Source organism: Peromyscus californicus, unplaced genomic scaffold, assembly GCF_007827085.1.
Source record: "Peromyscus californicus insignis strain IS unplaced genomic scaffold, ASM782708v3 Scaffold_3__1_contigs__length_106647218, whole genome shotgun sequence".
NCBI classification, from domain to species: Eukaryota; Metazoa; Chordata; class Mammalia; order Rodentia; family Cricetidae; genus Peromyscus; species Peromyscus californicus.
This window is the reverse complement of record NW_026294551.1, coordinates 64,482,828-64,497,961: the sequence shown is the minus strand read 5'-3', so window position 1 is coordinate 64,497,961 and position 15,134 is coordinate 64,482,828. Positions and strand designations below refer to the sequence as shown.

At 45.9% G+C, this 15,134-nt stretch overlaps 1 protein-coding gene across 1 annotated transcript; it reads left to right on the top strand.

Moving 5' to 3' along the window:
* Positions 1-7,554: 7,554 nt before the first annotated feature.
* Positions 7,555-8,538, top strand: LOC128122827 (olfactory receptor 2W3-like). The gene has a single exon (XM_052758589.1). It carries the CDS (start codon positions 7,555-7,557, stop codon positions 8,536-8,538), a length of 984 nt encoding a protein of 327 aa, XP_052614549.1.
* Positions 8,539-15,134: the final 6,596 nt, after the last annotated feature.

Sequence of the window (15,134 nt, the reverse complement as noted above, 5' to 3'; positions counted from 1 at the left end):
GCCCGAATTTTGCTTGCATGTTATATTAAATTATTTTTCTATCAAGGGACAAATTCTCCTGGCCCTTATTTTCTGGTTGGACCTGTGGGGACTGGAACACTGAGGTGGCACAGAACTACAACTTGAATGTGCTAATGACCCTGGTGGGTTCAGAAGATTGCCCAGAGCGTGGAGATGCTGAGAGGATGCTGTCCCTGCCTCCCTTGGGGATGCCGATGAGCCCACACCCACTCAGAACTCTCTCTCCAGTCTCCTCTGGAGAGCTGCCTGTTTGCAACTTCAGCATCCCCCTCTGTAAGCATCAGGACCCATCGGACAGTGGATGATGCCAAGCCAGGGGTAGGCACGTGGGTTTTCTCCACAGCGACTCCAACTGCAGCAGCTGTGTGCATCTAACTGGGGAAGACACTGCATGTTCTGGCCTAGATCACCTGTGCAGGGCCACACCTTCTGCATTGGGGTGCACAGTGGCACCAGCAGCATCCAAGTGCCATGGTGAGTAGATTGGGAATCTGAGAGCTGATCTCAGAGATCCGCACTTCTCGGCTGGTTTGTGAAACAAAGATGGGCTTAGCTCAGTGGAACAGCGCTCACCTAGCTTGTGCCGGTCCTGGGGGATGGGGGAAATGAGAATCACAGACTCACCCAGAGGACAGCAGCAGCAGCAGCACAGGGACACACATTGCATTGCTTCGCTGACAGGATTGGCTATAAAAACACTGAGTGGACACAGTATACATGAGCTTTTTGTTGTGTCTTAGTTTCGGAACTAGTTTGTTGGGAAAAGAAGACTGATTTTTGTCAGATAAAAATGAGATCTGAGATTTGAGTTTTACTTGGGTCCCCCAACCCCAAAACAGCAATAAAACGTATATTGGTTCCTCATTGGGAATTTGTGATGACCCAGACCCCTTGATCTGAGAACATAATCCAGTACCCATCATACTGTTATTATATTCAAACTGGGAAGTGGAGGGAGGCAAGATCTTTAGTCTTCTAAAGGATAAAATAAATTTGTTTTCCAAGTTTTAATTAAGTTTCAAATAAACTAAAATATTTTCTTCTGAATACTGCCAGCCCTCTAGGATCTGGCCAAGCCATGCAGTCTTGACTCATATCAAGTGTAGCCATTTCTGAGATGGATGGGTACACATGGGGGCAGCAGATCCCCCCTGTCTGACCCATCAGTACCCATAGGTAACACCGGTGTGACACACTGTCTGCTTATGCTCCCAACCACAAGTTATAGAGACGTTTCGCAGGGAAAGGGCCCCTCGGTGCAGGTGGACAGCTTTGCTGTCTTCAATGCCCTGTCACATGGTCTAAGAGCAGTCATCTTCAGCTTCCTCTTGGCCTTTCCACCTGTCTCCTCACCATCTAGGGAGAACCCAGGGCTCCAAGTTTAGTGTCTGCTCCTACCTGTAGTGTTTCCCTCTGAGTCAGGAAGAGAAAGAGAATGCATTTATCCAAGACAAGAAAACACACCCTGCTGCAGCAGAGTTAATCCATAAGCACCTGCCTGCTCTGTGTCCAGATGTGGAAGACGGAAGGATGTGCCTGTCTCAGGCTACCCCAACACAGGAAACTCTGCTTGGTGCATGAAAAAGTATCTAATTAGTTTAATGTCACTGGGACACATAGGGTCCCTTTTGCAGATCGTTAGCCTTGTAGATAAAAAAGAATTTAAAAATGGACCCAGAAGAAAACTCAAGGACAATTTTACTTTATTAGAGTTTAAGAAACCAAAGGGCAGGAAAGCTGGAGATCTCAGCAGCTGCAAGGAAGGGACAGAAAGAAGGAAGGGGGAGAGAAGGAAAGAGAGAAGAAAGGAAGGAAGGAAAGGAGGAAGGGAGGGAGGGAGGGAGGGAGAAAGGAAGGAAGGAAGGAAGGAAGGAAGGAAGGAAGGAAGGAAGGAAGGAAGGAAGGAAGGAAGGAAGGAAGGACAAACATGCCTTTTGAATTAGAAGTCAGGGAAGCAGCAGTCTCAGCAATGGAGTCTGAGCAGTTGCATGAGCTGGGGTTGGGGGTATGTTCAAAGGACAAGAATGGATTTTGACAAGTACCTGGAGAGAGGAAATAGAGAAAAAAGTAAAAAATGTACTCTTTCTGAGCAGACAGGCTTAGCAGTGAGGGCCTGTAAGCAGCTGTCCTGGGAGAGCCTTCCAGGGTCCGGGAGCAATCTCTCATTGAGGGGACAACTGTCCCCTCTTCTTATCATGTCCTCGGGAGTGTTGTGTGTCCTTTCAACTTTGGCTTCAGGCTTGCTTCCCTGAGGGTGAAACAAGATTTTTCTCCTTGTCTTAGGAGGTCTCAGTTTTGCTGGGACAAGGGAATCCCTGTTTTCTACATCAAAGGCATTAACCACCACTAACTAAGCCATTTGTAAGGTGGTTTACTGACTGAGCGTGCTCCTTGTCTCAGAAGAGGTTACCATGTTAGTGTTCATATGTCTCAGAGGGGTCTCCAGATGTTGGAGGCACCCATGTCAACATCAGAAAGGGTCTTGTCAGTCATGGGTTATAACATTTTCACCATGAAGTTGGCATAGACAAGTGTTAGACTTCCAATTGGTCTGGGAAGGGCTGGCCTTAAATAGCCCCTTTAATTTCTTTTTCTTTTTCTTTTTCTTTTTCTTTTTTTTTTTTTGTCTAGAGTCCTATCAATAAGACAACAGTTACACTGGTTCTGGACAAGAGGTGCTTGCATAGGGAACTGAAATCCTGGACCAAATGCTAATGTCCTGGGCCCAGAAAGAGTAAGGGGGCGGACCCTTCCTAGAGCCTTTCAGACAGCAAAGGTGCTATGTACCCCTTAGGAACCCCTTTCTCAGAGAAAGGCCAGTGCCAGTGGGAAGCTGCTGCAAGGAGATGGCACTCCTGTCTTATGTCTGTTTGTTTTGTTTTAGGGAGAGAGACAAAATTCTCCTATTAGAAAAATCAACAGCTCAGTAGAATCAAATTTGCAATAGTACTTTATGCAAAATCTGGGGATTCCGGTGATGGTTTCTGGCCTTGCAGAGACAGAAACCCCAAGTGAGCATGAGAGTCTCCTGAATTTTTTAAAGAGGGTGAGTGAGACAACATTTTAAGAGCTGATGCCATGGGAGCCACAAGTATAAACATCCCCTCTGGACATGAACATAAAAAGACACCAAACCCTCCCTGGGTATGTAGCTGGAAGGTTTCTCCAGCATCACCCGGCCGTGTGGTCCCTCAGCCGCTTATAAAATAATGATGCAGATGCTTAATATTAATTACCAATTGCATGGCCTACGGCAGGCTTCTTGCTAGCTAGGTCTTGTATCTAAAATTAACCCATTTCTATTAATCTATGTTTTGCCACGTGTTCCATGGCTTAACAGTCTGCTGGCACACTGTTCCTTCGGTGGTGGCTGCCTCTCTCCCCTCTCCTTTCTCTTCCTATCTGTCTGCTTGGATTTCCGCCTGCCTCTAAGATGCCTTGCCATTGGTCAATGCAGCTTTATTTATCAACCAATCAGAGCAGCACATATTCACATCATACAGAAAGACATCCCACAGCAAGGGTAAAGTCGTGCTTGACTGTTTCAGTCAAGAGAATGAATATTAGGAAGGACATTGGAACTCAGGCTGTCCTGAAAATCAGACCCAAGTCCTTCATATGCTGGAACTTGTTTTCTCAGTTCCCAATGCCCTGTTCTCTGACTTCTCCAGATTCCTGAGTCAAACACTATGAAATCCTTCAAAGCACTGTGTTGTTGTTACAGTGACTGGAGACCCTTTCAGCTGTCTGTGCTTTTAGCCTCTTATATCTTCCTTCCTAGTCTCTCTTCTGATTCTGTTAGTGTTTAGAAGAAAGCAAAAGAGAGTTGAGGTCATGATCTCTGAGAAGATAGTGCCAAAAATAAAAAAGATGGGTTAACATTTTATCACTCATAGGGCAGGAGAGATGGCTCAGTGGTTAAGAGAACTACTCTTGCAGCGAACTTGGGTTGGGTTCCCAGCACCCACATCAGGAAGCTCACAACCACCTATAGCTACAGCTCCAGTGGATCTGGTATCCCTTTCTGGCCTCTGCAGGCACCTAAACAGACACACAGACACAGAGACATACACACACACAGAGACACACACACACACACACACACTTATATGTGTACTTTTCTTAAAATAGAACAAATATCTGGAAATGATACAGTAGTAGGGTGAGGTATGAAATAAGAGCGATCCATTTTTACATCCTTCCCCCCCCAAAAAAAAAAATACTGGTAAGAAAAACCTACAACAAAATGAGAAATAAAGAAGTGACGTATAGAAAAACAAATGGTTTACAAACAAGTGACTTTTAAACATGAGAAACATTCTCATCGATGACTGAGGACCAGAAATCTAAAACATGAAGATACTGATGTATCTTCATTAACCAATAACCATGAGTTACATATTAGAGAGAAATATGCAATGAAGCATACAAATGGAATATGATACTTAGAAAATACGTCAATGAGTGATTAAGAAAATATTTATTGCCAGGCATAGTGGTACATACCTTTAATCCCAGTACTCCAGAGGTAGAGGCAGGAAGATCTCTATGAGTTTGAGGACAACCTGGTCTCCATAGTGAGTTCTAGGCCAGCCAGGGCTACATAGTGAGACCCTGTTTTAAGAAAAAGAGTATTATTATTTAACTTATTATTTAGTTATGTGTGTGTTCTCACCATACATTTTGTGTTGTTGTGTAGCTGAGGATAGCCCTGAACCTGTGTGTAGCCAAAGATGGCCTTGAACTCCTAATCCTCCTCCCGCATCTGCTTCCCCAGGACTGGAACTGCAGGAATTCACCACCACACTCAGTTCCCACGGTTTCCACAGACTCCACAGTGCCGCAGATAAAACCCCGGCTTCGTGTATGCTAGGCAAGCGTGGTAAAAGCGAGCCCCAGCTCCACGTTCTGTCTCTACATATTTGAACTGACTGTATCTGCGTGGACAAAATTTCAGTTGACATCACATGTCTATGCTTATTTGGATTTAGTAATTGCTCGCTTCTCATTCATAACAGCATTGTCTGTGAAATAACTAATGTTACTAACTATAAACACACTGTTTCCGGGGATCACCTGCCTGTTTTGATGCTGTGGAGATGGTGTGGAGGGTGAGCGTCCTCTGACTGAGGGTGAATGCAGGGTGAATTCCTACCCATGAGATGAATGGGGCAAAGAGGAGACACTTAATTTTAAATGCTGTAAAAGAAACACGTTTGTTCTATTAAAACAACATGTACAATATTGAGATGTATGTACACAGAAATAGTGATCTCAAGACTATGATTTCAACTTAAACTCCCATCAAGAATGCATGAATGGGCTCATGTCCCCATGTGGCACTGGTGCAGGGCATGTAGGCCACCTCAGCTTTCCTGTGTGCCAAAGAACTTAGGGAAGGGAAACTGGTAGAGAAATTGGGTTTATTTACACTTTTATGAACCTGGGAGAGAAAGAACCTTCCTTCCTCTCTGCCTTTCCTACAATGTGTTACAGTTTTCATAGAAAAGATGAAACAGAGGCCAGGGAATACGCAGTGTGCTATTTAGCTGTGAGATGGGTCAGCTGGTCTTCTCCCAGCAGGATGGGAACCTGGGCACTGGGCCTTCTCCATTTCTTGTTCTGGATGGCAAGAAGACACAGTGGGTGAAGGATCCTGTCACCAAGTCTGATGACCTAAATCGGATCCCCTAAACTCACATAATGGAAGGGGAGAACTGATTGCTCAAAGTTATCCTCGGGCCTCCAAAGGTGAGCGCGCACGCTCTCTCTCTCTCTCTCTCTCTCTCTCTCTCTCTCTCTCTCTCTCTCTCTCTCACACACACACACACACACACACACACACACACACACACACAAAATGTAATTTTTTTTTTTATAAAAGTCCTTAAACTGAGATTCAGTTTCTCTTTAAGCAACATTTCCCACATACTTCAGAGGGAAAACAAGCATCATGTTACTTGAGCAGGAGGCCCAGAAAGAGGTTTTATAAATATGCACTTTCACTGATGACATATTGTCTCCTACACCATTTTCCTACTCAGATATCTAAAACTACCTAAGCAATAATAATCAGAAGGTCAGAATGCATTTTTGGAATCAAAAGCATCCCAAATAAATAGTTGGACCCAGCTAGGTTGTCCACCACCTTCACTGGTGAAAATCTGGGTAAAACATTTGACTACACTCTAAAATAACTACTGGTGGCCTGCGACTGTCCAGAGATGTGCGGATAACAGTGACAGTTGGCTAGAGAGTATTTCGAGTGTCTCTGTAGTGCAGAGAGAAAAATGTATGAGGAGCTGAGTCACTTTTTGATACCACACAATACTTGGAGAAGGTTAGCTATCGAATTCTAGATGGCTGGTGTTTGGGGTGGATTCTGGACCCTTTAGCTCACAGCAGTAGCAGCAAGAATGTCTGAAATATTGAAGCAGAGCCACAGACCCCGGTTCACTTGACCCAGAAATGGCATCGTGCTTCACCTCCATATTTGTTTAAGCTCTTCTCTGCCGGGAATAATACTCTAGATGGCCTTTGTTCCTATCAATTTTGACAGACTTTGCTTATAATAGATTTCTTTATGTTTTGTAGTAAGTTATAAAGTGCATAATGTCTACATATAGTTTATATATTTGTAACATTCCAAACTTAAAATTCGTAAAGATATTGTTAGGTAACACCATTCTGTCTTTGAATTACCAAATTATGGGAAATCTTCAGAAAAAATCCAACATATTTATTTTTTAAAATGACTGTGTGTCAGTGAACCCACATGGGTTCAGGTGGGTGATATCCAAGTGTCCAGTCAGCTGTGCTGGGCATCTTCAAATCCCATTGGTTGATTATTTGGGACTATATTTTGTGCTCTGAGTATTTGGACAGGAGCTTGGGATCGTGGGTCTCGAGAGAATCAGAAGTTAAGTCACAACACAATTCATCTCTCAGTTCATGGAATTGGAGGTAGGGTAGAGTGAGTGGGGCAATTACTGGGTTCAAAACCAACTCCGTCCTGTTTCTACTCAGGACAAATGGCTTGCTGCATGCATGACTCAGTTCCCTTGTCTGTCAATATTGTCTACATCATTGTTGTAACTAAATGAGTAATAAATGATAGAAGCATGCTGTGGATATCGTTCTATATAAATGAAACACTGATTGGCCAGTGGCCAGACAGAAAGTATAGGCGGGACAAAGAGAGAGGAGAATTCTGAGAAGTAAAAGGCTGAGTCAGAGAGACACTGCCAGCTGCCACCATGACAAGCAACATGTAAAGATGCCGGTAAGCCACGAGCCATGTGGCAAGGTATAGATTTATAAAAATGGGTTAATTTAAAATATAAAAACGGTTAACAAAAAGCCTGCCACGGCCATACAGTTTGTAAATAATATAAGCGTCTGTGTGTTTATTTTATAAGTGGCTGTCGGACTGCCAGGGCTTGGCGGGACCTGGAGAAAAAACTCCAGCTACAGAAGCACTGTTGACTCTGATTATTGTCAGTATTCATGTCTTCTTCCTCAGGTGCAGTAGAGATGGGCACAGCCAACGACAGCACCTTCAGTCATTTCATCCTTGTAGGCTTCTCTGACAGGCCCCAGCTGGAGAGGGTCCTCTTTGCGGTCATCCTGCCTGCCTACCTCCTGACCCTGCTGGGCAACAGCACCATCATCCTAGTGTCAAGGCTGGACCCGCACCTGCACACCCCCATGTACTTCTTCCTCACACACCTGTCCTTTCTGGACCTCAGCTTCACCAGCAGCTCCATCCCGCAGCTGCTCTACAACCTCAGTGGGCAGGACAAGACCATCAGCTATGTGGGCTGTGCTCTGCAGCTGGTCCTGTTCCTGGGCCTGGGGGGTGTGGAGTGCTTGCTGCTAGCTGTCATGGCCTATGACCGCTTTGTGGCCGTCTGCAAGCCCCTGCACTACATGGTGGTTATGAGCCCCAAGCTCTGCGTGGGCCTGGTCTCAGTGGCCTGGAGCTGTGGGGTAGCCAATTCTTTGGCCATGTCTCCAGTGACCCTCAGCTTACCCCGCTGCGGGCGCCGCAGGGTGGACCACTTCCTCTGTGAAATGCCCGCCCTCATCAGGATGGCCTGTGTCAACACTGCTGCGGTAGAAGGCACAGTCTTCGTTCTGGCGATAGGCATCGTGCTGTCTCCCCTGGTGTTCATCTTGGTCTCCTACGGCTACATCGTGAGGGCCGTGCTGCAGATCCGCTCCGCTGCAGGGCGGCAAAAGGCCTTTAACACCTGTGGCTCGCACCTCACCGTGGTCTCGCTTTTCTACGGAAATATCATCTACATGTACATGCAGCCGGGGAACAGCTCCTCCCAGGACCAGGGCAAGTTCCTCACCCTCTTCTACAACATCGTCACCCCTCTCCTCAACCCTCTGATCTACACCCTCAGGAACAAGGAGGTGAAGGGGGCGCTCAGGCGGCTGCTGCTGGGTAGCAGAGAGAGAAGGGAAGTAAGGGCTGGTTCCAGACAGACCAGAGGGAAGCTGTCTTGGTGAGATTGGCAATGAAAACCGAGACGGACGGCAAGCTCTTAGGCAAACATTTTAATGAGAAAGAAAGGAGCCGAGAAAAACGTTCCACAGTGATTTGGGGGAAATTCAGGCTGCCCTGTGGCAGAGAGAAAGCAGGCGTGTTATTGGATTCTTGAAGAGTTCTGGGATTTGGTAGGCATGAGGATGGCATGTGTTTTAAATTTCTTCTTTATGGCTGACCGTTTGTCCTTACAATATCTTATAGGTGTTGTATGTGGTGAAATGTGCTCTCAGGGTAAGGTAAGGGGACAGCAGGTGCCTTCGATGCATTGTTGACAGACAATGGGGGAGAGTGATGGCGGGGAGCAGGCCTTCTGGTTTAGGGCCTAAGCATCCGTGCTGTCCTGTCCCCACACGCGTCCCTGTGCTAGTTTCAGGGGTGTGGGAGGGTCGGGCAGCTCTGGCCTGGACGTCACTCCATGCAAGGCCTTGGGTAGTGTTGGCAGTACCGGGTCTGATCAACTCTAGTCTGCAGCTCTCCATGGTTTGCATCTTCTGGGCTAGAAGCCTGTGTAAGGTCCCGAATCATCTGCTTTAGGAGTGAGCCGAGCATTGCTGGTCACCCAGCCCTTCCATCCTGTCCTGTCACGATCCATGAGCCGTTTGGTTCTGGCCCACTTAGGGTAACTGGGCACTGCAAGCAGGGGCAGCAGCCAGTCAGAAATCCTGGAGGAATTGCCGGGAATCCATGTGAGACGAGCCATCTGTTTTGCAGCTGATCTGCTCTGGTTGAAGGCACTGGGAACTTCCTGCCCCAAAGAAGACGGTGGGCCTGCAGCATTCCACCCCAAGATCACTCCAGCTCAGGTCCCAGCAGGCTCCCAGGCCTCTCTGCCTTGCTGCAGAAATCACCTTGGCTTGTGCAATATTTATCACTTGACCTTCCTCCAAAGGAATAAATAGTGTTTAATAAAAAAAAAATTCACCTCCCTTGTCAGCGTGACTAGGTTTAGAATCACACAGGAAACCAAGGGACTCCTCAGAGTGGGTCAGTGAGAGCGTTTGCAGAAGCTTCACTGAGGGGGAAGACCCGCCCTGAAAGTGGGTAGCACTGTCCGATTGGCTCCGGGCCCCAGACAGATCAACAGGACTAGGAAAGAGGAAACAAACAGGAGGCCACATCTCCTTGCTGTTTCCCAGATGTTAGGCCAGGGGAGCAGCTCAGCCAGGCCTTCCTGACAGGATGGACAGAATCATCTGAAACCCTGAGCCTCCGGGCATGCCTTCTTTATCATCACGAAGTGACTTAGGCACAGCAATGGAAAGGTAAGTAATGCAACCAGGAAAACAGTGAAGGGAACTTCCCACCAACGTGTTCCTTGGTGCCAAGGCGGATGTGACTTTCCTTAGAATTTTATTTCACTTGTTTATTTTTTAATTTCTTTTTTATTACATTTTTATTAATTTCTTTATTTAGTGTGTGTGTGTATGTGTGTGTGTGTGTGTGTGTGTGTGTGTGTGTATTGGTCTGCATGTTTCACAGTGCATGTGTGGAGGTTAGAGGAATACTTGCAGGAATCAGTTCTTTCTTTTAACCATACAGGTCCAGGAGCTCCAAATCAAGTCAACATTGGCAGCAAGCACCTTTACCCACTGAGCCATTTGCCAACCCGGGTTTTCTGAATGGCATCCCAGGTGTTTTATTCATAGGAACAAAGTGTCTCTCCATGTCCACCACTCAGCATCAACTTCAGCATAGTTTGATGCTTTATATTTCCAAAATTCCCACCTAAAGCCCTTTGTGGAATGGAGTTGGTTCTTTGCTCTGGTTTGCCATCCCTCACCCCGTGTCTGTCATAAGATTCTGGATAAGCAGAAAGGGAAGTGACCTACGATAACAACATGGGGGCATTAGATGAAAAGCGGCTTCGTTATTTCTCGGGTTTGTTTTCATTTGGTCTGTGAGAAAACCTCCACGTGCATTAAGTCCCTGCCGGGCTCTCCTATGGTGTAAGCTCAGTGTTTGCTTGTGGCTGGTCTGACTGCTGTGACTCCCACAGTAGACTCAGAACGGAGGGCAAAGCCCAGCAGCATCTGCTCCCAACCCAAGACGTGGAAAGGCTTACCTTACTGCACACAGCTGTGACTCTATTGCCAAAACACCAGGAGAGAAACAGAGGAGAATCTTTGTTTTTCAAATTATTTTATTTATGTATTTATTCTGTGTTTTTTGCATCATGTATCTTGGTTCCATTTGTTCCCCATCCCTTCACATCCATACCCGAATAAAACAAAATTCAATAGAAAAAAAATGGAAGAAAAAAATGACAAAAAAATTTTAAAAAGGGAAGGAATTAAAAATCTCATCATGGAAGCTGCAGTGTGACCCAACAAGTCACACCATATACCCCCTTGTCCACACATCTCTACTTGCCAGTGTTCATTACAAAGAGTCATTGGTCTGGTTCGAGGCCCCTGGTCTCCACTATGTGTTTGATGCTGGGCCCCCACTAGGACTCTTCCTGGACATCCTGCTGTGTTGTGGGGACCTTGCAGCTTTGGCTCTGCATGTTAGGTCCGTATATGTGCTCCAGTAGATCACAGATGGGATAGATGTTGGGGCAGGCCAAGTCATAACCCTGAGTCTGGGCCTGGGCAGCTGTAGGGTTGATCCTCCAGATGGGAAATAGAGACAGCTGCAACACTTGGGAGAGCAGACCCTGCACCCCACCAGGGCAGCACAACAGAGCCAACCCTGTTAGTGGAGGTATGGGTGAACCAGCCCCAAAATCGTGAGCATGGGATAGCTGTTCCCATTATTCATCTGCCTTGTGGCAAAATGGGCAGAAGAGAGTTGCCACCCCCATCAACCCCTGAGGCAGGTGGGAGAGCTGTCCCTGACCCCCACTAGCTGCAACACTCAGAAGAGCAGGCCCTGCACCTCATCAGGGCAGCACACTTGAGCCAACACTGTTAGCACAGGTGTGGGAGAGCCAGCCCCGAAACTGTGACTTTGGGAGAGCTGACCCCATTACTCACCTATCTTGTGGTGACAGGAACAGGGGAGGAGAAATCCCTCCCTCCCTACATCCCTCTCCCCACCCATCAATGCCAGAGGCAGGTGGGAGACAGGAGGGAGAGATGACCCTGTGATCATAAGAGTGGGAGAGCTGCTGGGCAGTGGTGGTGCATGCCTTTAATCCCAGCCCTCAGGAGGCAGAGGCAGGCAGATCTTTGTGAGTTGGAGGCCAGCCTGGTCTACAGAGCTAGTTCCAGGACAGCTGGGGCTACACAGAGAAATCCTGTCTTGAAAAACAAAACAAAACAGAAAAGGAGTGGAAAAGCCATCCCTGACCCCCAACAGCTGCAACACTCAGGAGAGCGGGCCCTGCACCTCACCAGGGCAGCACAATAGAGCCAAGATTGTTAGCCCAGGTGTAGGTGAGCCAGCCCCAAAACTGTGACCATGGGAGAATCTTTTTTTTTTTCTCCAGGAAAATCATGCAGCTTTTCTTCCAAGACAAAGCAGAGAAGTGTTGGGAAAGTATCCTTTGTGATGTCTATCCTGCCATGCTCCTCGTGGCTCCTCTCCATGAGCCCTTGCAGTGTGTCACACACTGTCCTCACAGATCCTCTAATCATGGCTGTGCCTCCAGGGAGACAAGATGCATCTCTCAGCAGACCCTCTAATCGGAGACTTCTCAGGCTGCACTTGAGCAGAGGAAGTGTACAAAAGAAACATAAGCCCCTCTTCATGGAGAGTTGCTTCCATCCATCTTCTCAGTAATTGGTTTGGCAACTTGAAATGGGCAATGAAGATAATGAGGGCAAAGAAAGGGCAACTGCTCACTCCTGTGAACTTGATGGAGGAGACAGTGCCACCTGGGGAATGCTTCACTTACTCTTGACAGCAACAAAGGGCTTGAGAAACCCATCCTGTCCTACTTAGCTTTAATTGTCAATTTGACACAGCCTAATGTCATCCGAGAAGAGAGCCCTGACTGAGCAATTGGCTAGATCAGATTGGCCCATGAGCATGTCTCAGGTTTTGATTGGTTCAGGAGGACCCAGCCTACTGTGGACTGCACCATTTCTTGGACAAGTGGATCTGGGCTAAATAAAGAAGTAGCTAAATGTGAGCTTGTGTATGGTGATATTTTACTTGTATTAAAATATTATTTGTATGTTAATAAATAAAGTTGCCCAGGGGTCAGAGCTATTAGCAAGCCATAGGAAAGCAAGGCAGTGGTAGCGTACGCTTGTAATTCCAGCACTTGGTAGGCAGAGCTGGGTAAGTCTCTGTGTGTTCAGGGATACAGCCATTATTGGATACACATGCCTTTAATCTTAATACCAATCATGGAAAACCTGGAGGCCTATACAGACAGGCTGTGAGGAGGCGGTCATGTGGTTGGGTTTACAACCAATGAGAAGGCAGGACAGGAACTCTATATAAAGACTTTAACACAGGGGTAGCTCTGGTTCGGAGAGGTAGGACCACCGCAGGAGGAAGGGTAAGGTTTTAGCTCTTAGCTCTGACCTCTTGGCTTTCTTCTTTGCATTGGTTCTGTGTTTATTATTTAATAAGAAGGTTGGATACATCTACATTTGGCGCCCAACGTGACAAGAATTCATTAAAAACCGCTTGGCTTGGCTTAGCGGCAGGTCGGGTTTCCAGCCTGGGCGGCCCGGCTGCCTAGCTTGGGCCCAGGCCTGACTGACCCGCAGCTGGAGCTACTTGCAACTGCTACAAACAACTCAGACCTGCCCTGCTGAACAGGGCCCCTGCCTGTAAAGCCAAGGCTTGACTCGGCTCAAGCAGCTACACTTTCTCTCTCTCTCTCTCTCTCTCTCTCTCTCTCTCTCTCTCTCTCTCTCACTGGATTCACACCTCGAACACCAGGTGGCTGTGAAATTCCCTGGGATTCTACTGTTCTACCCAGACTTGGTAAGTCAATTAACATATCTATTTAAAAGAGAATTTTTTTCTACATTAAAAAAAAAATGGGCTTTATGTGTACATTGGAAGAAAATTGGGCTTTGTTTGAAATTTTAGGCACTCTGACAATGGAACAACTATATGAAAAGATTAATATTGATCGAATTATTCAGTTTATTACTTTTCTTATCCTCATTTTACTATTTAAAAAGATCGTCAACTTAAGTGCCAGGATAACAGTCTTAGAAAAACTTGTTAAACCGGTAAAAATGAATTATAGAGAAATTCAAATTCAGACAGAAGAAATAAATAGTGAAGTTGTTTCAAAATTGGATCGTAAGGTTACAGAAAGAAAGCCAGTTTTCACACAATCACCCTTAATTTATCCAGTAACCGTACAGCAGCTACCTGATGAAGAGAATGAACAAAATACTTGGGTTCCAGTTGAAATGTTAGACTTACGAAGATTTAAGGAGGCAATAGCATCTTATGGCATGCACTCCCCATATGTAAAGCAAATGTTAAACACCTGGTCAACTTGTAATAGGATTATACCAAAGGACTGGCGGGAATTGGCACAGGCTGTTCTTGAACCCGGACAAAATCTCCAGTGGAAAATGTGGTTCAGTAATGAGGCTAAAAATATAGAAAGACAATGGAGGGATAGCAGAATACAAGTCTGCCAGGATCAGCTTATTGACGAAGGCCAATATGCTTCAGTACAAACACAATGTTCATATGATGTCCAAACCCTACTTCTATGTAAAACGGCAGCTTTGAATGCATGGGACAGAGTTGAAGAACCAGGAAAAAAAACTGAGTCATTTACAAAGGTTATACAGGGCCCCAAAGAATCTTTCACAGATTTCTTACAAAGATTGACTTCAGCAGTACAAAAAATGGTCCCGAATTCAGAGGCTAGTCAGATAATAATTGAATCTTTAGCCTTTGAGAATGCAAATGCAGCGTGCAAAAGAATAATTAGGCCGTTAAAGGCAAGATCTGCACCTTTGGAAGATTGGATTAGAGATACAGTTAATGTAGAGGCTTATGACCATGATGATATGTGGGTAGGAAAAGCAATTTCAAAAGGTTTGAGCAATGTTAGATGTTTTGGATGTGGAAAGCAAGGACATTTGAAAAGGGATTGTAAACAGGTCATTCCTAGAAATAATGTTTCTTCAAGGAACACTGGCAACAGAATGCCCCTTCCTTCTGGAGTATGCAGAAGGTGTGGTAAGGGAAAACACTGGACCAACGAATGTAGATCAACAAGGGACAGACAGGGTAACCCTCTGCCTCGAGCTTCGGGAAACTCCCAGAGGGGCCTCAGGCAGGCCCCCACAGTAAATCCAGTTCAAACCTTTCCTGCAGTTGTAGAGGAAACCCCTACTCAAAGCAACTAAATAACCAAATGTCTATTGGAATAAATCATGTTAGTCGAGATGATGAAACAGAGAAAATAGGAAATACAGGAAAAAACATAAAGAAAATTTTTTGGCAAACTTCTATTAATGAACAAAGACCAAAACTAACAATAAAAATAAATGGTGTTTTGTTGTCTGGTCTGGTAGACACAGGTGCTGACATTACCATAATTGCACCAGAATTTTGGCATCCAACTTGGCCTCTTCAGGAGGTAAACATTCAACTCTTAGGAATTGGGACATTATCTAGAGTG